The sequence below is a fragment of the Carassius gibelio genome, chromosome B18 (assembly GCF_023724105.1).
Source record: "Carassius gibelio isolate Cgi1373 ecotype wild population from Czech Republic chromosome B18, carGib1.2-hapl.c, whole genome shotgun sequence".
NCBI classification, from domain to species: Eukaryota; Metazoa; Chordata; class Actinopteri; order Cypriniformes; family Cyprinidae; genus Carassius; species Carassius gibelio.
In genome coordinates, this window is record NC_068413.1 from 9,859,751 (window position 1) to 9,882,224 (window position 22,474).

A 22,474-nucleotide genomic window follows, 5' to 3' on the forward strand; every position below is an offset into this window, starting at 1 on the left:
ATGCAACCTTTTATTTATTATGCATTGGCTTGACTCTTGAGTCACCTGACAAACCCATGTGTAAGAATCAACCAATCACAGCGTTTGTTTGAGTTTTCGTAATATTCGTTCTTCAGTTGCACACAGCTCTAACTTCCAGTGGTCCTCAAAAGACAATAACAGTCTTAAGAAAACTCTCGTTAAAAGAGCTAATTCTTACTATCAACTGTCAGCTTATGAATGGACGGTGGACTTTTATTTGCCTTCTCCATAAAAATGAGCGTCGCACCGCACAGTGGATCGTTTCGCGCATCACAGCAGCTGCTCTGGGACTGGGCCGAATCGTGTGCTCATTTTAATGTCGCTGTTAAAGACATAGTTCACCCAAAATAAGATTTATATATATATATATACAGTATATAATTTACTCACCTTCATGTTGTTTAAAATCTCTTTGACTCGTTTCAGTGGAGCACAAAATGAGATATTAAATAAAATGTTAGGGGCTAACAGACTCTCAGTGACAACTTAAATGCATCTCCTTGCCATGCAACAAAAGTGTGATGTTTCTCAAAACCTATTAAATTACAGCACCTGTCTGCCTAGAACTGCTGTCTAGGTAAACAATTCCCTTTTTCTGAGACACAGCAAGCTCTACTGCCAGTTCAGTAGAATCCCTCAATAATCTCACAAAAAGCAGATGTGAAGAATTACAGTATGATGACTCCTGCAGAGAAACTATCGCTTTAAGAGAGATGTGCTCAGTCTTTGGCTGATAGCGAAGAGGTACACATGGAATAAATCTTATATAACCTTATTGCACCAACATTCAGTATGATGCATTATGAATTAAATAAAGCACCCCAGGCATGTTCTCATTCAAAGTTCTGGTTAAAAAATTTCAGCTAGACACTTACTGATCATTATAGTAATTGTATGTTTTGTTTCATTTTTCTAGTTTAATGTGTTATGCTTGCAGTATGACCCCTGTATCCAAGAGCTTGTGCGTTGCCTGGCACTGAGCAGACTGGTTTAGGGAAATTAGCATTTTGCAGTGGCTCATGCTCAGTCAAGAATGGTTAAAGCTTACCTGCAGTACAAAGGTAAAATTGTTAATTATTAAATGCATTTAAGGAGATAGAAGTAATATACAGTGAAGCATTTATAGGCAGTCATATGTAATGTAAACATACATGAATGTAACATGTTTACTACCTCCTGACAATCTATGACCTCCTGTTTCTCAGGTTGGGCATATCAGGCACAAGAACATGCATCCCAAGCACACGAAGTACTGCGTTCCAGTCAACACGAGGAGAGAGTGAGCTGTCTCAACTGCTTCCTCACCATACATCAGACTCTTGGAAGTGCCACTGTACTGCTTGGAAAATATCCTTGTTTACATAAACATCTAATGCAGTCGTATTCATACTCAAGTGCATCTTAAGTGTTCAAATCCCTTATAGGAACGTGTATATGACATTATTAAACTCCTCTATTGAAGTAGAAATAAATATAATTAATCAAACCTCGTTGTTTCAGATGATGTAATAATGATATAAATATGTTAATTCACGTCACCATTTGAACTTTAGCAGAAGCTGAGTCAAGCTTTCAGAAGGCAGAGATAGTCAGGGAGACATTGTAGCACAAGAAGCCATGGGGAAGGAGGACAGAGTGGACATTGAGTATGAAATATTTACAAATTTAGCAAAGTACAGTCAAGTCAAGTCAAGTCAACTTTATTTATATAGCGCTTTAAACAAAATACATTGCGTCAAAGCAACTGCACAACATTCATTAGGAAAACAGTGTCAATAATGCAAAATGATATTTAAAGGGTGACATTTTAATCTGAATTGTTGTAATGGATTGCTGTAATGACATAGCTGGACTATCAAGAGATTTTATCTAACATTAGATGGATACTACAGCGGGTAAAATAAGTACTGACCGCATCATCATTTTTCTCAGAAAATATATTTCTAAAGGTGCTGTTGACAAGAAATGTAATAAATTTCATTAGAGCAATACTCATTCCATTTGATTACACGTAACTTAATTGCTGAACTTACTGGTTTTGTTTTATTTGTATGAATAGATTACTTGGGTTATCAACATATGGTGAAAATTTCATGTCAACAGCATCTTTAGAAATATATTTTACTGAGAAAAATGGTGACGCGTTCAATACTTACAGTGCCTTGCGAAAGTATTCAAGTATTCAGTATTTAAAGCGACGTGGCAACCGAGTACACATTGATATTCACACAAAGCACTACAGTAAATCGCATGCTGTGGTCTATTTCTTTCTTTCGACTTCTGCAGTTTCAAAGATCAGGTTCAAGTTTAAATCCATGTTTTCCCTGGCATCACTCCAAGTTGACACTAGTGCAGTTGTTACTAAGGAAACAGTTTCATATATGCATTAGAATTTGTTGTTATGCTACATTTAGATATTGGTCTCTTTTTGCCAAGCACTCTGACCTCTGGCATTTCATTAGTAATGCAAGCTAAAAATCAGCAGTATCAGATATATTTTTCGCCACAAGGGGGTGCTCCTCATCCACAAAATATCTTAACATTACAAAAGAACTGAAGCTTTATGATACATTTCACAAACTTCTCTTTGTCTTGATAAATAGAAACAGAAACTTTTTTGTGTCTTATCATGTCTTAAAGCTGGCACAGGTAATGTGAATGTCACACTACTCTTTCCAGTTTGGTCACATTCAGAGCAGAGCAGAAAAGCATCTCTGTACATTTTTCATGTGGTTTTCCTACATCATACCCCGCAAAGCAAAACCAAACAAACATCAGTTGCATCAATTCATTAAACATGCATAAAGCAATTTAGACATTTCTTTGGCTTGGGTTTGGACTTGACAGCGTTATTCAAAGATCTTTTGTTTCACAGGGGTGATAATTCCCACAGGAGGACTTGATTAACTTGTTCAATAGCTTGTATTGATCCTAGTGTTTTTATGGCTGGTCTCAGCAAGCTTGACTGTGACAATGAGCGACTGTGGTCTGTCTGTCAGCTGTGTTTATGTTGAGAGTGCAGAGCGACAGAAGATCTCACTAGGCCATCTCAGGTTTCGTTATTGCTGCTCTTTGTTATGTAAGTAAGGGAATCTGATGCTAGAGAAGATTAATTGTTATACAGTAAAGCTAATTTATTATGTACTTATAATATTATGTAGGGAAATTTGAGCATCGGTAATTTTTTGCTACCCATAGCAGATTGTGTTTTCATCAGTTCGTCAGCTGGTTTTGTTAGTCCCAGAAGAATGTGGGTATGTGAGTTGTGATGAAAGCTTTCTAATTCTTCAGCCTTTGACTGTATAGTTAGTGTTGACATATTTGAAATGATTGGACCTGCGCTATCAACACATACCTCAACAAAACCCTGAAACAATGACACAAGCTTACAGCTTTTTCATCCGGATGGAGGCTGTGAGCGAATGAACATCAGAGTCAGCATATCACTATCATACTGACATGATTCTCAACACATATTTACGTCAGCATTTGTTGAACATTTGCTGGTTGGGATTATTGGCCTTGACAGATTCATAAGTGAAGTGTATGTTTCCTTGTGTCTTTCCACACTCTAAGCCTGAGAGCAAACAAAGCTTAGAAGGTCAAGTCTTTAAGTTTTGCTATGTTAAATCATCCATCCACTTAACATCCACTTGATGGCTGATAGAAAATCTGGGTCTTGATATGGCCATTATCTGTCTCTTAAAACTACAGGCAAACATATTATCCAAATATATTACATGAATGAAATGCACATGTACGTCAACACACAAATCTCAAACTTGGAGAAGATCAACAAATGTTAATCTACCAAAAATACGAACTCCAAATGAAAGCTAAGAAACAATTACAACAGCAGCTGCAGCATAAATCAAGCCAGTAAAATGTAAAGCAATAATCCTTTTTTAATAAGTTGGAACATAATATTTTCAGGCTGCAATGCATGCTGGGAAATTGCACAATAATCAAATTGTTTATTCGGATGACTCGATATGGAAAGTATTTAGAAAAAATACTGGAGTATCTTAGTAAGGTCAACACACAACAATATTTGTTGAAAACATGTTTAGAATATTCTTGTCCAGTTCTCAAAAAAAAAGAGAACTCCTCTTACTAAAAATCTTTCCTCAAGCAACTTTTTTTTTCTTTTTTTAACAGTGTATTGTGCAGAAACAGAACTCTTTTTTTGTCCAAATAACAAAAGTGAAAGTGGTCCAAAATATTCAACATTCACTGTATGGACAAAACATATATTAAAAAAATAATTGTCAAGCAGGTTAGAGACAACATGACATAACAAGTTTCATTTTTAAGTGAACTATCCCTTTAAATCACTGCTCTGTAGTTTCTTTGGAAAAGTTATAAATTAAGTTGAGCTAAACTTGGCTGGAGACTAAACTAAAAGTGCTGTTGTGCCAGTATGAAGTAATCGAAGTGTTTATTTTCTGTTTTTTTTAAGGCGACAAAGTCTTCTCTGTTGCTCTGTGTCTCTATTTATCCCTAATTTTGCCTGGCACTGCTCTCTATCAAGCCTGAGATCTTTCATACACAGTCTACGTCAGTATTGGTCTGTTAACAATTACTAAGCAGAAGGCTTGGGGGACTACTTGGCAGTTCATGTAAAGCTCTCTAATTGCATTACGCCCCTGCACAACGGACATTAAATCAGATTTCTCCATGCAGATTGTATCTCTCCTCCCACAGAGGATGCCTGAGAGGATGGCTGGTATTACACTGGTCCTGTGTGGCATAATACAGGATGTGTTTAGGTTTGTGTACCGAGGCAGTGCGGCAGTAGAGTTGGCACATCCTCGCTGCCGGGCCCCGCTGCCCCTAAAAGGAGGCCCAGAGTCTGGAATTTCTGATGCAGCCTTGAAAAGTTGCCAGGGTGCTCCAGTGCACACACAGATGTCTATGAGAAAACCTTGGTGTTTAAAATCTTTGCCATTTCGCAAATGTTTCCCTTGAGCGTTTTTCCCTGATTGCAATAAAACCAATTGGACATTCAGATTAAGAGCGTTTTGATTTCATTCGAATAGAATGGATGTTCCAATCCTAAAATATACACCATAGATTGAAGATAAGATGTGTTTACAGCTCCATCATCATTAAATTATGCAGATATGCATGAATACTTACAAATTATGTGTAATGTCAGCCATCTATGTTGAAAATCCACTTGCTATTTTAGAGGTGCATCATGGGAATTCACTAATCAAGCTTTAGCATTTGTTTGTGAAGGTTTTTTTTTTACTAGCTTTATATTTATGGGACAAGGATGCTGGATGAACAGGCTACTCTCTCTAAGATGGGGAGATGGAGTTAGGGATCCATTAGAGTGGATGAATCTGGAAAGACTCAAGGCTTTTAACAAGATGGATTGGTGATGCATGGGATCTCCCTGTGGTGATGGATGTCTCCATAAAGAGTGGAGCTACACACCTGCACACATCAGAGAATTGCATCATGGTGAAGTCATGGAAAGTGAGATCTTAAAGTCTGAAACCAAACTGAAAATCTTTAGTATTTTAGTTAGTATTTACCCTGGTAATTCAAGGGGTAAGTCACCCTGTCAAATGTCAATTCTGTCATTAATTACTCACCCCTATGTTATTTCAAACCTGTAAGACCTTCGGAACACAAATTAAAATATTTTGGTGAAATCCAAGAGCTTTCTGACCCTCCATAGACAGAAATAAAACTGACTCATTCTAGGCCCACAAATGTAGTAAGGACATCATTTAAATAGTCGCAATGCACATTCATGAGAGTAATATGTATGAGTGCGGTGCTACTGATGCAGGAGGCAGTGTTTTGATGGAGAACTCTGATGCACCGTGCCTTTTTAAGCAGAGGATTGTACACGCATGCATCGGGGTATTCTTGTGAACATGCATTGTAGACTGACACAGAAGAGAAGAAATTGTTGAATAAAGTTTTTTTTTTTTTTTACACAAAAAGTATGCTCATAGCTTCATAAAATGAAGGTTGGACCACTGATGTCACATGGACTATTTTAACAATGTCCTGACTAACTTTCTGGGCCTTGAACATGTCAGTTGCATTGCTGTCTAGACACAGGTCAGAAAGCTCTTGAATTTTAATGTGTGTCCTGAAGATGAACGAAGGTCTTAGGGGTATGAAACTACACGAGGGTGTGTAATTACTGACAGAATATTCATTTCTGGGCGAACTCGCTTTGACAGAAACTTTCCGAATTTTAAAGTTCAATTTTAAGTAACAAAAGTTTTTTCTTTTTAATTTGCAAAGATGCATTAAATTGATCGAAAGTAACAGTAAGGACAAACAATTATTTCAAATGAATGTGTGTTATTGTTACTTTATATTTATTATACTATTGCTGTTTTTACTTCATTTTTGATCAGTTTAATGCAGCTTTGGTGAGTGTTTTATTTTAAAAACATTTAAAATCTTATAGACTAAAAAAAAAAAAGTGACTTGAACTAAATACTTTATTATAGAACAGCACTGACTCTTCCGTACTTCATTTCTTCACAGATAGCAGACCACAGTGAGTCTCTGCAATATTCAGGAGTGAGACTAGATGCCTAAAGGCTGATAGTGAGAGAGGAGAATCAGACCTAATAAAGACATGAGCTCTTGTGTATTGAGTTCAGATCTGCAGGGCATGATTTGCTGCACTCCACATCTTAATAAAAGAAAGGAAAGCTCCTTGAAGGTTCAGAGCCGGTGCCACCATCCTATGCAGTACACAGCAGCAGTTCTTCCTGTTTTTAACCAGTTCGCATGAACAGGCTTTTCTTGACCTCCTTCCTTTCATTGTTCTGGGATATTTTGCTCATGCCTGGCATTACAAATAAGCCATTCTTAATATGATGGCATGCATAAGCGAGGTCAACAGTGTGCTGTTTGTGACATTGTGGATAGATTTCATGATAAATGACATCTTTGTGTCCGTGCTGTGTTCTATAGGGTGTATCAGCGGCAGGGAAGGCCTGAGAAGACCCTCAGTCAATGTGAAAGAGCCTTGGAGCTTCTTCAGGAAGAAGCTCATCTCAGTCAGATCTGCTGTGTTTGCTGAAACATGGCGGCTATTGAACAGGCACAGGGACATCTGGATAGAGCCATTGAGCATCTCCTACAGGTAAACACCACAGCGATTATTCTTGTCCAGTCCTTCAGAGAATTACACTGTACTGAAATCATATTAAAACAGATGAACGAGATTAATAAGCTTATGTAGAAATGTCAAACCCATTTTTAAAATCAACTTAATCCTGCTTTAATCACCAATATTGGGGTAAACAAGGAGCAAGCATATATAGTTTATTAATTTCATCCATCAGAGGCCTTTAAATGGCACACACATACAGTAAATGGGCAAAAGTATTGGGATACCTGATCATATGGAGACATTATTATGGAGTTGGTTTCCCTTTTTGTGGCTTTAACAGCTTCTAGTCTTTCTATAAACCATCCCATGACATGACACTGTATTCCTCCGCAAGCCATAGTTGCCCAGTGGTTGTGTTTTTGACATCCTCAGTCTAATGGTTTTTTAAACCTGGACTGCAGAGTTATTTAAAGTCGAGAACTCTTGATATTTCCCATGTTTCAGGGAGGGTGTGATATGTGATACATCTCTATTCAAGTCTCTGTATCTCTCACTCCCTCTTCTGCAGGCTCATTCCATAGCTCTTAGTCAGAGTCCTGGGGGTCTGGAGGGGGCCCAGATCGCTCACAGCTTGGCTCTGGCCTACTCTTCCACTTCAGAGCCTCATCACAACAGTGAGCGACTGCATTCACAATAGTCTGTCCTTAAGGGGATTTAATTAGGCCCAGAGCATCACACAGAAATAATGAGATGTGTTATGAAGTCAATATAAGAATATAATAAAAATTGTATTATGAGCACAAGGCATTCTGTCATTTAAATGCCTTGCATCTGATCCAACATTTAGAGTTTGTCATTGGCGTGAATTGGCGTGAAGGCTATACACAAGGAGAGCTTTGTGTTAGCTGACCTGCATAACAAGTAGCAGTCAAGTCTTAAAGGTGACCCTCAGCTAATCAAATGAAAAATATGATGATGTGTTGGAGAAGCTCTTCACGGGGTAGTGGAGGACTAATATAGTGTAAAAAGGGAACAAAAATTTTTGATTATGTTGATCTCCATTTCAATAGATTCAGCAGCACACTTTTTTGTGGAGAGTATAAGTGCATATAGAAGTGCACTAGGCCCACAGGACACACTCACCCTATATGCTCAATATGACTTCAGTCATTTCTTCTACTCACGGGACAACAGGCGGTCAGCTTCAAATTTAGATCTGGATATAATGTATATTGAACTACAGTTAAAGTTTGGGCTCATACATTTTTTTCTCAGCAAGGATGCATTAAATTGATCAAAAGTATCACGTTTCTACAAAAGTAAACTGCTAAACTGTTTTCAACATTGTTTATAATAAGAATAGATACTTGAGCATCAATCAGCATATCAAAATGATTTCTGATGGATCATGACAGTAACACTGAAGACGGGAGTAATGACTGCTGAAAATTCCCTGTAATTAAATTCTACAATATATTCAAATAGAAAAGTTATTTTAAATTGTAATAATATTTAAAAATTTACTGTATATTTACTTTACATTTTTACTGTATAAATCAGATAAATACAGCCTTGGTATGCTTAAGTGACCATATATAAAAGTTTAGGGATTGATAATTTATGTAAAAATCCCTCTTGATCAACTAGGCTGATACGTTACATGATGATATATAGTTGGGGTTATACTCTGTTTTGTGTTTCAGCGTTGTGCTGAGATCCAAACAGAGTCTCTAGCCTATAAGAAGAACACATTTGGTGAGCTGAGTGTAGAGGTGGCAGAAGCGCTGCAGCTGATTGGTGGAATGGAGATGTCAGTTGAGACACGCCCACAGGACCCTAAAGAAGGCGAATCAAATATAATGCATGATCACTATGCTTTAGGAATAATTCCTCTCTATTTTAAAAATGCATATTATTGTAATTTTTAATCAAGACTGCTATAACTAACTAAAATTAGAGACTTTGGTGATATATACAGGACTTCATTTAGTGCTTAAATGCCAGCCCTTTTTTATAGCTGACTGCAAACTCAAATTGAAATCTCTATACAATCAATAGGCTAATCGATGGATAGAACCAAGTTTATTTTTCCTTCTTTAATCTGTATGTCACAATACAAGTAAAAAAAAATAAAAAAAATAAAAAAGATTTGTTGCTACTTCCATTTAAACATTAAATACACATCACCAGTTTGCTGCATTTAAGTCTAAATCTACATAGAATTCTTACGGTATAAAAAACTGTTTCTAAAATACAGTTAATTAAATATTTTTTTTTTCATCAGGATCCTACCATGCACAGTCGCTAGAGCCTGAGTAACTGCAGTTTGCACTAAAAGAGATCTGAACACTTATTTCAACCGAAGTCTCTGAGGACCTTATGTCCACAGAGCTATGCTCCAATCTTGGAGTGTAGCATGAATAATATTTCTCCTCAGAGGGGATGCTTTTTCTGATATAAAACATTCCAAGGGATGTGTTCTTGATCTTTCTGGATGCAGCCAGACATTTTCATATTCATTGATACATTGCCGAATGCTGTTAAAAGGCCACTGAATCCAGTTAAAAGGAATTTCATGAGACCTTTCGCCTGACCTTTGTGAAGTAAAGTAATATTCTAAATTGATAATATTCTAAATTCTGAAATGTCTTCTAATTTATATATGTACTAACATGTACATATAGAATAAACATTGCTTTGGACAGTATATTTGTTTTGGTAACTTGCTTTATTCAAAGTTATTCTCTTTTGTGTCAGTGCTCTTAGCAACTGATGCAGGAAGAAGATCTAAAACATTAGGTCTTTTATTTACATTCCAAACCTCTTTTGTAAGTCCTACATATGCGGATGGCTTGTATTCTATTTTGATATGGTGACACTGAAACCCCCTCTTATATTATGATGACTGCTGATCTTTGGAAACCTGTCCCCACTTGTCTGTAAATGAGCACTGTTGCTATGTTTCTTTGTTGTCATATCGAAGTGCTCCATTTTGGGGATTGTGAATCAGGGGTCCCACGTTCTGCACTTCCTCAGGCTACTAACCTTTCCCCGTTACCTCTGACAGATACGGGCAGCTTATATCAGGTTCTTTCTCCTGTAAACATGACAGCAGCTGCAGCAGAGCAACACACTCCTAGTTTAGACTTTGGCCTAAAGCCAGGGGGTTGTGGTTAAAACAGAAACGGGGATTTATATAAGTAACAATAAAGTTCAAATTTATATCTGTATTGTATGTTGTTGTTTTTTTTATTAAACAAAGTTTTGTGTGGGCATTAGACACATACGCAGTGTGTCTAAACAACTATTTGTTATAGATGCATACACTTTTGAGAAACGCTGTGACTGTTTTCCCATTGAAGTGGGCCCCATGACATCACTTTTGCCTGCGGAAAGTGATGAAAACACGGACTGAGCCTTTTCAATCATCAAGGAAACTTTGAACAGTACTTTCCTTTGTCTTTTTTGGAAAGACAAAAAGTTAATGTCGTCATTCCGAGTGTTTTTCTTCCAAAGCATTGCTGTTGTTGTTTTGAAGATGTCGTTGAGTGAATGAGTGAGGGTTTATTTGAGGAAATGAAGTGGCTTGGCCAGGTATGCTGTAATATCTGTTTGCCAAAGGCACTTCTCCTCTCTACTATGTTTATGAAATCAGAGTCAGGCCGTCCACTACCTCTTGGGTCCCACATGTCAATAAAGCTTACATGCTTAGTTTTTCATTTTAAGAGTTATTATATGTATATTTATATATGTATATATATATATATATGTGTGTGTGTGTGTGTGTATATATATATATATATATATAAGGCAAAGTTTTTAAATGTACTGAAGCTTAGCCAGTTCTTTATGGTTCACCAAGCTTTTCAATCAAGAAAAAATCAAGATAATTTCCGAAAGGATGAAAATTAATTCAATAATGTCTGTTAAAGTCCAATGTTTGATTGCATTTTCAGTATTTGGCCATTTGGGTTGTTCATGGATCATGTGTCATGAACGTGTCATTTAGACAAAAAATTATACTGTGTAAATCCTGTAACTGGTCACCATTCATCAACTTTCTTTGTTTTTGCCTTCACTATTTAATTTTAAAATGGTCCTGCAGTTGACAAATTAACAACATAAAAGTTCAACTATTCCTCATATGAAGCTTCACATGCTATATGGTCCTCAGAACAAGAAAACCACATCCACACAAAGAACCGTGAACATGCTGCCTCGTATAGTGTGAGGTCCCATCACACTATAGCAGGAAGTCACAGTGCACTCTAAAAATGTGCTTTCAGTGCAGTACACTGACATTTCACTTGAATGTACTGTGTCAGTGATAGTGAATATTATTTATATATGAGGCATTTAATGCTTTTATGCTCTTTTTTTAGGTCACCAGAGGTCAGTGAGAGACGAAAGGAAAGCTGTCTTGAAACAGATATTCTCCATTCTGTGCAGTGGTATCATCTGCATCTAAGGTGACATATAGCATGTCTAACTCATAATAGCATGATGGATCTAATGAATGTGTCACGAAGCATCAGGGATGTTTGACCTCATCTTATTTCACCCAGGGAAATCTGTGGTCTGGATAAAAACAAGGCAATATTTCTAGAACAGCACACAAGCTTCACTGTGTTCGGTCTCTGTTGCCGATCCTCAGAGTGGTTGGCAAGGTGACTACCTCTTCACTTCAAAAATTGAGAACTGTTCAGCGGTAATTTAATACACCGTCACAGAGGTTTCTGCAAATAATTCCTGACTGGAGAGCTGCAGGAGTTTTAGAGTCTTGTATTATTTCTGAGAATTGAACAGAACTCTCAACATGAATTTGTAAGAGCTTGTTTATTGTGTTTGCATCTAAACCAATGTTCACACAGTGAGCAGACTAGTCTTTTTCTTAAGAGTACAACACACAACATCCATTTTGTGAATTTTCATTTAGCAAAAATGCATCTGTAATCTGCAATCGCACACCAATGTTTGCTACGGCAGTAAATCCTGTATAGCATATTGTAAATCTGTAGATGAACAAAATGAGGTTTCACACAGTGTTAGTTGAGTCATATAACCCTATGCATAGATTCAGACAAAATACAGCAGGTGCTGAAACACCATCTCAAGGGATGAAGATAAATGGTTAATAATGAAATCAAATTTGAACTAATCCTTAATCACTTATCATGTATGTGTTTAGATGACTATAATAGTTTAGGATAATACAGATATATGAAAAGCTAAATGAAATTAATATGATGTTACATGCTTCCTCATTCTAGATTACATTGTTTTTTTTATCCCCATCACTGTTAATAGGCACAGGATAGTCACCATTGCAGCATCTGATGACGTTGACATGCATATCTGTTAAAGACAATACAAAAATAGAGGAAAAAGCACAGGCTTACACTTTAAATCTTCAGACTAAAGCTGTTACACTATTTTACCTGGAGGTGTAAATGGCAGAGTATGAATCCTAAAAATAGACTCTCATTAGACACCCCCCTTTAGTGAAGCTGAATCCTCATTCTGCGTAATGGATTGTGTCACAGACTTAATGGCACCGAATAGCTATTCTGGAAGCATTTACGCACTTCTGTGTAAGCTGCCTAGCACTTATTTTTAATGTGAGATTTCTACGATCAAACTCCTCCCTCTCCCGTACTAGAGCAATGAAAAATGTGTTGTCCTGGAAGAGCAGGATAGCTAGATTAGTCCTCGCTGGTCTAATGTCATTTAAGGATTAAGAGATCCCTGGGAGACAGGAAGGACAGTCTAGTGCTTTTCGAATTCAGTAGAGCAATACAGTGACTGTGGCCAAATGTAGACCACTATATAAACTGATTTCATGGGCGTGACCAACAATATTCAAATGTGTTACCGAAAATATCTGTGATACTAGGAATAAAGTTGGGAAGAACTCACAAATAAATGGCCAATTAAAGAGAGGACGACTCTACAATTTCTGCATATTATTGTAAATGTCTCCATCTGTTCATTCTTTAATATGATGTATCATATAAAAACTTTTAAAACATGCCAAGCTTGCTTTTGCAGTGCTGTGGAAAGAAGAATTGTGTCTACAATGTATATCTTTAAGAGGATTGCTACTTGAAAGCTGAAAAGAAAACAATATATTTCACTATTTCTGTGCTTAGATAAAGCTCTCACTATATGAAAATGAAGTAAAGCAAAATGTCCAGATGGTTAATACAAAAATATACTTCAAGATCAAACAAAAACTGTATTTAAATGATTAGCTTTAGCTTAGTTAACATTTTAGCTACTGAATGTCAGATATACTGCTATTTAAACTTTTGGGTTTTTTGAAAGAAGTCATTTATGCTCATCATACTGTAGCTGCATTTATTTGGTTTAACATTATAGTGTTGAAATTATGACTGTTTGTACATTTTAAAGTTGAGTATATTTTAAAATGTAATTTATTTCTGTGAAAAAAAATAAAATTCTTAGTTACATTTTCAGCAGGCCTTTGCTCCGCTCTTCAGTATCAGAATCATTTATTTAAAACAGAGACCATTATAAATGTCTTTACTGTCACTTTGGATCAGTGTAATGTATCATTTCTGAACATTAAATAATATTTAATGTTACTGACCCCAAACTTTTGAACAGTGGTGTATAGTCATGATGGACCATGGATTTTGGATTATGGTTTACAACTCCTCATTTCATTTGTCCAGTTCATAACTAATTATGTGTTTGACTTGATATTTTGTGTAATTTCAATGTTATTTCATTATGATATCACTCTTTGGGGCTTTCGAGATAAACAGTTGCGATTCTTTTCTCATGACAGACCTTCAAGTGGGGGTCAATCATCTGGGTCTGTGGGAACTCAGTAGCACTGCCACCTCTTTGTACTTCGACAGCTCCTCCGCTCGCTGATGCAGAAGAGCCGTTGTTCACGTCCATCTGAAAAGTAAAAGATTTCTCACTGGGACCCAGCTTGATGTGTTTTTCTGTCTTGCCAGCCTCATCGGTTGAGCTCCACTGTCGGATTTCTTGGTCATCGGTCATCCATGGCATTCCCTCCGTTTGAATCTCCTCTTGGGAAATTTTCATGGTGTATCCGGCACCAGCTCCTCCGCCGATAGCCTGCTGGAGCTTTGGGTGGGATGAGCTTAGTGCTGCCATTATCTGCTCTTCAGATAGATCATCTCCTTCTGCTTCCAGCAACCCGGACTCCTCCAGTGTCTGGGAAACATTAAGCTCTGCTACAATGGTCATGGTTCCATTGTCTGTAACTTGTTCTACCTTTTTAATGTCCACAGAGACATTTTCTGGAGTCTCCCTACCTTTTGTAAAAAAGGCAAGCTCTTCCTTGAGAGCTCCAGATACAGTGTCTTGGATTTGCTCTAATGCTCCTCTAAGCTGCTGTTCGGGGTCTAATGTGTCCTCCCTCAAGATCCCCATTATGGACTGTTGTAGTGTGGGAGAGACATGCACCTCCTCTTCAATTATGCAGTCTTGGATATTGTCTCTCAAAAACGAGTGCTCGTATTCAGGTGATTCTCGGTAACTGTGACCTTCAGCAGTAGGAAGTTTAGGGTCGTCTTCCTGGTAATATCTTTCATCAGACAGATCATCAACGACTCCATAATGGCTATAAGACATAAACCTTCCACCCTCCTCAGACTCTGACATATTGTCTTCAGGAGTGGAGACGAAGTACTCTTGTGAGTCTTGGCCATGTGAGAAGTAGGGTAAGCTTTCATCACTGGTAACTTCCCGAACCTGTACAGAGCCAATGTTTCCATATTGTGAGGCTTCAGCAGAACCACTCTCATCAGGTTCCATGGTCTTAGGGTCACTCTCCAGCTCCTCGATTTGGTAGAAAAATGATGAGGAATCAATATTTGGTTGTTTGGACTTAATCTCCACAGTCTCCTCTATTTCAATTTCACCTTCCTCATCAGAGTTCACCTGTTCTTCGATTATCTCCACATTCACCAACCTATTTTCCAAATTTTCACCTTGCCGGCCAAGACTCAGCAGGTTCTCGATCATGGTTCCTGTTGGGGTTCCTTTGATGTTCTCCAGGGTGACTTTCTTGACTTCCTCACTGAGAAGTTCCTCCAAGGCAGAATCTTCAGAGAGGTCCACTTCCTCCTCAGTTTTAGATTGTAAGACAATCTGAGTCTTGGTGGTTCCATCCTCTTCCTCTGTTTTCTCCACATGATATGTGACATTTGAGTCAGGGGATGAGCTGACCTTAGCATCTAAACCAGCTGGTTTCATGACTTGCTGAATGATTTCCTCCATAAAAACTGCATCTAAAACTTGTTCCTTACCTACAAACACCTTATGCCCTACATTTTCAGACCCTTTATCATTTTTAGCTGTTGACTCTTTCACATCCCTTCTTTCTTCTTCCATGGTTACCTTGGATTTTTCTTTATCTTGTTTGGCTTCAATTCCTTTTGCTGTTGGTTCAACATCTTTCTGGCTTTTTTCTTCAGTGGTGGTCTTGCTGAAGCTCACAGGAGGTGATATCACTTTCACTTGATTTGCTTTCTCTATTTTTGAGGCTGTAGAGCTCTGTGTACTTTCGATTCTACAGGGGGTATGATCAAGTGATCCCTTTGAAGAGTGCTGTGAAATCTCTTTTCTCGTAATTCTCTGATCTGTCTCCTCTCTTTTTATCTCAACAGAAGAGACTCCAGGCTCCAGGGTACTGGAAGCAGCTGCCTGCACTGCTTTGGTGAAGGAAATCATGTCCCGTCTTGAAGCAGGACTTTGCTGGGCACGATTTGATACACTGATAGGCACGATCCTGGAGGGTTCGTAAGAATGAAATTGACTTGACGTAGATGAGGTTCTCAGGCTGGAAATTGGTTCCATATATTTAACATCTGTAAAGGCTTTTTTTCTTATAGCTGGTCGACTTGCCGAATTGACGGACACTCTTGGAGTGTAAGGATGGGTCGGCAATTTTATATCTACAAATACAAACAGACAGTAGATAGATTAAAATTGGGATGCTAACCATTTTACTTTCTAACATCTCCATGTATGATACATTCAAATCATAATTATTTTTGTGGAATAATTAAAATAATGGTAATTCACAGATTTATTAAAATTGCAGTGTTGATAAAAGCATTATTTCATGCTGAATGTCGCAAGCAAATACCTATTATTCTTTCTCTTGAATGCTGAGTAGACCACGATTGAGCATGTCTTCCTTCTTCTTCCAAGAGTGCCCTAATGAACATGAAAATTCCAAAGGTTAAATAGGCCTATTTAAGGTCAGTCTAATTACAGTAAGCAGGACATTCAGTATCAATACCTCAGTACTTCTTTTTCACCTCTTTTGAAACAGCTGACTACCTCCATGCTCTGCCATGACCACACAAAATGTCAACAACACTGAGGGCAACCAGAAAACCTACCAAGCCCATGGACCTTTTCCCTAAGCAGAAACTCAGTTAAGATCACTACTAACACTCTAATCTCCACTATTTTGTTTAATTGGTTAAACAGGTCCTTGAGCACTTAAAACCTGCCTTGACAATGCTTTTACATGAAAAATACATTGGAGAACCAAATCGAAGCAGATTTTGAGGAACTACATGCAGTATCCCTGTGAAGGTCCCCTGTGATTCCTCTGAACTAAACTAAAATTGACTGAACTAAAGACTGAACTAAAAATAACTGCCACAATGGACCCTGTCTGTTTTCATTATGGCTCACGATGTGCAACAAACAGACCACGTTCAGGCAAAAGAGGCCAACCTAACTTTTGACACATCTTATGAAGTGGGATTACATAAATAAATAGCGGGTAAGACAACACAAACATAGTTTAATCAAGATTTGTAATCTATTGTTGTGTGGCTTTATTTAAACTCCACATGTAATTCTTTCATGTCCATAAGCTAATGCATCAGACAGCTTCAATGTTAAATGTACAGCGATTAAATCATAAAAACAGAGGAGTTAATCACTCTAACAAGGTAAGAGGGGTGGGGCTGTATGCAGACTTGCCAAATGGGCGGGCATCAGTCGCTCTGTTGCTGCAGTGACTAAAAGTAAAAATACATCTACGAGGCTTATGTTGGGGGTGTAAAGCTGTCAGACTTCACTACACATTTCTCTAAACAGACAACAACAGTCCAGTGTGTATATTCACATTAGTCCATGGAGAAAGTTTTAGATACCCAGCATGGGGTATGTTTTTAGAATAGCAGAATAAGGGGCCATTCACTCATGCTTTCTTTTTTGCATTTACACATGTGTGACATACAGTAGGAAGTGAAATGGAAGGTCTTTTAACTTGAGCGCCATGTCATGCACGAGTTGCTGCACAAGATCACTCACAGCACAGTGATCAAGATGTCCATCTAGCACATTTTGATAGAAATACATCAGAAAATCAGCGCAGTGGAATGTAAAAAAATTAAATAAAAAATTATTTCTGCGTGAACAACCCCTACCAATGAAATATAAACATCAGACATTTTAATAGCTCTCAAAGACCCCTGCACTAGTCCTTAGAGCAGTCATGCCAGCCAAATCCATGAAGCAGAAGTAATTTTGGTATTAATATTTAACGTCACCTAGAGAATGTGGGAGGAGATTCATTTTAAGGGCACAGAAACAATTCATTCATCCGTACGCTATAAAACGACATAAGATCATAAACGGTACTTTAACAAATATGGGCTTGAGGGATCTTTCGAAATTGGATGGATAGTAGAGGACCTCTGGAATCAATGAATGTGTGTGAATTATAAGAAAAAGAAAAAAAATATTTTGCAGATATGGACTACATTCAAGCCTTGAAGGCACTACTTGGTCATTTAAGCAACATTTGATTTTGTAGAAGTTCTACCTGTACGCAGCCACTTCCAGTGCAAGGCCCATCTTGACCTGTAAGAGATCCTGATGGTCCTTCAGCTTCTCTGAGATGGTGTTAGACAGCATTCTGCGCTCATACTCCAGTTCTTCAATGATAGCCTGCAGGACAAGAAGTTAGGCTAGACTATTTTCTCTTTTACACAGAGTTCAATTGAAAATAAAGACTAGTGTTTCTTCTAAATGAATGTCATATGTGATTAGAAAGAATTGGTAAATTTCAGTTTAACTGATCTTTCAAACTCAGTTATGGCTTTTCATTAATGCACTTAGTAGTATACCATTTAAATTATGAAACCTATTTTTATCTCATCAGTATCTTTCGTATTGATCCAAAGTATATATTTGGGGGCAACTCTTTGTGTAATGCACCTGTTTGAAAGCTCTTCCAACATTACCCCCTGATGAAACAAGAGACAAGTGTTTTTAATGACTGGAGGGTTATCTGCTTTAAAGTTAATTTACAAATCAAATACACAATATGTTAAATTCCTTTATATTTTCCTTTTACTCCAGTGGCTCCACACCCTCCATCACATACTTGTGATCTCAAGTGGTGGCATAAATGCCATAAATATTAGCTACGTTTGCCCTGTGCATAAGTATTACACAGCACTTAAATCTTTTGACTTGAATAAATGTATCAGTAAATGGTCATCTGTTATGGTTTTGGAGTCTGAATATTTGGCACTCAGTAGGCTAGCTGCAGGAATATGTTAAGACTGACTGACATCCTCAATGCAGCTTATTCAATTTAGCCCACAGTGACACAACACTTTACTGATGCTTGCACTTTGCTTCAGTTACTGCACATTTGTCACTCTCCCAGGAGAAAGGCAATCATGAGATAAACCATTAATGCTCAATTTTATCAAAGCACACTGAGCTAGAGATGACAAACAGAGATATTGGCAGTGTGTGTGGAAGTGCTCCTCACTTAAGCTCCTAAGGGGCCCATTGAAAGAACAGGTGTTGGGATAATGTTCATTTAACTTGATGACTGCTTGGTTTCCATTACTGTATATGTGTTTTTTTTTTTTTTTTTTGTAATCTTTTATTTTATTTCTTGGAAGAACTGTGTGATATGATTTGATATATCCTTAAAGCCCCCTTGGCAAAGACTGTTTTCTCGATTCTGACCTATCATATCACATATTAAAAAAATAATAATAATAATAAAAAAAAAAACTTTTTATATATGACAACAATTTTATATTATATTTTTATCATATTTATGAAAATGTTTTCGAAAAATATATTAAATCTATATTTTACAAATGTATTTGATCATCAAGTTACTGGGCCAGTTTATGGGACATTTTGTTTAAAACGACATACTTTTTACTTTTAAGTAAATTTCATCAAATGTATCTAATAGTAATAGGTATCAACAAAAACATGGGAATTGTGCCGTTATTGGTTTTTTTTTTTTAAGCCAAGGGACTCCAGTGTGTATATTATGTGCCATGCCCTGCTGCTGTCACTACTGAGCACAGTGGGTGTGGCGCTCTTTTTGGAGGAGCATTGTGTAAGCTACATCCTACGCAATCCCTGTTTTCACCTAAAAGGATGCCAGGAAATTTGTGGAAATGTGGTTTTTACCTTTTTTATTAATAGAGGACCTTGTGATATACCCACCTGATACTTGCAGATCTCAGCTCTGAAATTTTCTTGCATGTTCATGAGCTGCTCCTCAAGGTTCAACTGCACTTTGGTTTGTTTCTCAATCTCGTCACGCAGCCTCTTGAACTGTGAAGCATATTCCCTCTTTTCCCTCTGAATGTCGTCGAGCCTCGCTTGGTCTGCTTTTATAGACTCTTCGATTTCCTCGACCTTCAGGCGGTACATGTCCAAAGTCCCCTGCCAGCTTTCATTGAAGTTGGCCGCATATTCCTGCACCTCTTCCATCGTAACTGCTGGAGGTGCGTGATACCTTTGAGTCACGACACGTACAGTTCGGGAGTGCGCCTGGTCCCTCAGGTGGGCGATTTCCTTTCTATGAGCATCTTCCAAAAACTTATATTCGTTTTCAAGCTCAATGAGGCGATCTTCCAAAGCACTGTTGGTCTTAATAGCATTATGGAGCTGCCTCTCGCAGCCTTTCAGCTCCGTGTCGACGCCTTTGCTCACCGAAGCCTCCTCTGAACGCATCGCTTGAAGCATCTGAAGTTCATTGCGCAGCTTCTGGCGCTCCATCTCTGCTCTGCTTTTCTCGAAAGATAACCGCTCCACCAGTCTCCTCATTTCCCTTAGCTCGGACATGTGTTTGTTTTCCCATTCTCCAGACCTGTTTTTTCGGATTGAATTAATTTCGCTTATCAAGCTGGCATTTTCTTGTTCCAACTGTTTTGCGCGCATTAGGTACTGGTTGAGTCTTTGGTTGAGCTCCTGCAGTTGGAGCTTCTCGCTTTCAAACGGTTCCCTCATTCGAAACATTTTCCTTTGTAATTGAGTGAATCTAATAGCTTTGGTTTACGCTTAAATGTACTGAGCTTATCAGTTATTTCGTTGTCATCAGTGTTCTGCGTCGGTGAGAAGCGCAGGGCGGAGGCAGAGTAGAACAAGTGCGGAGGATTTGAGATGATCCCATGTCCCGTTAGCGAGTACTACTATAGTGACGGTTGAGCTTATGAATATTAATTACGCAACGCGACGTTCGTACAGTAGGGCTATGTGATTGGCTGAAATAAATATGCGCGAGACAGTTTAATATTAATTAAGCCATGTGACTGGACGCCCTGGGGAATTTGCTTAACAACGTCAGCACACTGTAATTAATATTCATGAATCAGTCCTTAGCCATAGTATGTTGTACAAACTCCGTCCAGTCCAGTGAGATGTTTGAAGGAGTGCGTCTTTAGCTCTATGATAGGATATGAGATGGCTCTCCCATGTGGAGAAAAATGGACAATGCACTCCCTCTTGTACAGCCACAGTTGCGCAAAGTGTCACTTTCGGTAATAGCCATAGGTACAAGACATTAGAATATATAATATTACAGTTGTATGATTTGCGTTACTTTCATCTTCGGTTACAAAAAAGGTGGTAACCCGTAGGGTTCAAATATATTAAAGCATTATCTCGATGGACACTTCTTACAAAATTGTAGTTGTAACAGGTAAGGTGGATTATTCTGGGTTGTTACGTCGAGCGAAAGTTGCGTTGCAGTTGCAATGGTTTCGCTGTTTATCTTATACAAAAGCGTCGCCTTAATCGTAAACTCTTTTTACGTTACGTCACACCACACGTGGTTTATCTATCTGTTTTAATAGGTTTTAGTCCTTTCCGACAATATGTTGTGAATCCAAGTTGGGAGGCAGCTAAGGTAGGCCTACATCAAAGCCATTTTGATAAGCAGGTGGTCATATCTAGCCACCATTCAAATAAATTCTAAAGTGTGTTTGGGCAATCTGGCCAAATTATAGGAGTAATCATCCAATCTATTTTTTTTTTCTTAAACGAAGAAAACAAAAGGCACCCTTTTGTGTTTTGTTTTTGTATCTCGTTTTAACAGAATGCTATTTTAAAGGTTGAAAAAAAAAAGAATACAAATAATATTTGTCATTAATATATGTACTGTCATTATAACTTCTTGTCAGTCACATGGACACACTATGGCCACACTTTGTTGTTTAAACAGGGTTTGAAGATGGCAGGACTTGGATTGGACATAGAAATCCATAGTAAGGAGATTCCTGTCAGTTATGCAAAATCCCAACAAGTCCTTGATGATATCTGGCAGACGATGACTCCAAAGGTAATTTTAAACAGGTAAACTAATATATACACACACACACCAGCTGCTGAGGAGGAACACTTCATTCCAGAGGAGAGATTACAAGATGCTTTGTTAAACATTATGAGATTATGTGTCTTAACACTGAAGGTATTTTGATACAAAAGAGTGATAGAGAGATTTTCTCTTTGTGATGGGCAGGTTATTATCCATTTGGGCATAGCTCCAGGAGCCAAAGGCATCACATTGGAGCAAACAGGGAAGAACCACTGCTACAAAGACAGGGATGTGAGTGGTCTGTGCCCTGATCATCACTGCTGCATTGAGGGAGGACCAGACCGACTTGACTCCATCATAGACATGAGGTCCCTTACCAAGCATTTAAAAAGTATGGGGCTTGATGTCATCTACTCTAGGGATGCTGGGAGGTATTAAGTGTGCTACTTTTATTTGTGAATACTGTTGTTGAGTTAACAAATGCATACACTAACAGTAAGTTTACAATCTGCAGGTACCTGTGTGATTTCGTGTACTACTATTCGCTGTACCGTGGGCAGGGAAAGGCTGTGCTGATCCATGTGCCAGCCTCAGGGAGCCTGGCAAGCCCAGAGAGACTGGTACCACAACTCCAGACCATCATCCAGGCTGTGTTACACCAGCTGGACCATCCTGCACACACACAACCTCAGGACAGGTAGAAAACATCCTCCACAAAACATAATCCTATCACAGATTTACATAACACAAAT

The 22,474-nt window shown here is 38.1% G+C and overlaps 2 protein-coding genes and 1 pseudogene across 2 annotated transcripts; 2 read left to right on the plus strand and 1 right to left on the minus strand.

Annotated features, from left to right (window-relative positions):
• Positions 1-255: 255 nt before the first annotated feature.
• LOC127977091 (tetratricopeptide repeat protein 23-like) lies at positions 256-11,613 on the plus strand (annotated as a pseudogene).
• A 321-nt stretch (positions 11,614-11,934) lies between these two features.
• LOC127977571 (synemin) lies at positions 11,935-20,600 on the minus strand. The gene is made up of 4 exons (XM_052582508.1): positions 19,628-20,600; positions 17,967-18,091; positions 16,266-16,336; positions 11,935-16,071 (listed from the first exon to the last, which is right to left on the minus strand). The coding sequence occupies exons 1-4, from the start codon at positions 20,423-20,425 to the stop codon at positions 13,877-13,879; spliced, it is 3,189 nt and encodes a 1,062-aa protein (XP_052438468.1). The 5' UTR covers positions 20,426-20,600; the 3' UTR covers positions 11,935-13,876.
• A 136-nt stretch (positions 20,601-20,736) lies between these two features.
• Positions 20,737-22,447, plus strand: pgpep1l (pyroglutamyl-peptidase I like). Its single transcript, XM_052582521.1, has 5 exons — positions 20,737-21,107; positions 21,262-21,314; positions 21,630-21,746; positions 21,927-22,153; positions 22,237-22,447. Exons 1-5 carry the CDS (start codon positions 21,074-21,076, stop codon positions 22,421-22,423), a joined length of 618 nt encoding a protein of 205 aa, XP_052438481.1. The 5' UTR covers positions 20,737-21,073; the 3' UTR covers positions 22,424-22,447.
• The last annotated feature ends 27 nt before the right edge of the window (positions 22,448-22,474 follow it).

Bases quoted from the DNA above. Each gene is read 5' to 3' on its own strand.
- LOC127977571 (XM_052582508.1), bottom strand. From the start codon at position 20,425: ATGTTTCGAATGAGGGAACCGTTTGAAAGCGAGAAGCTCCAACTGCAG. The intron at 16,337-17,966 runs GTAGAACTTCTA...CATGTTCATTAG, and splicing joins CTGGAAGTGGCTGCGTACAG to GGCACTCTTGGAAGAAGAAG. The intron at 16,072-16,265 runs GTATTTGCTTGC...TTGTATTTGTAG, and splicing joins TTCAAGAGAAAGAATAATAG to ATATAAAATTGCCGACCCAT.
- pgpep1l (XM_052582521.1), top strand. From the start codon at position 21,074: ATGGACACTTCTTACAAAATTGTAGTTGTAACAG. The intron at 21,108-21,261 runs GTAAGGTGGATT...CTGTTTTAATAG, and splicing joins CAAAATTGTAGTTGTAACAG to GTTTTAGTCCTTTCCGACAA. The intron at 21,315-21,629 runs GTAGGCCTACAT...TTGTTTAAACAG, and splicing joins CAAGTTGGGAGGCAGCTAAG to GGTTTGAAGATGGCAGGACT.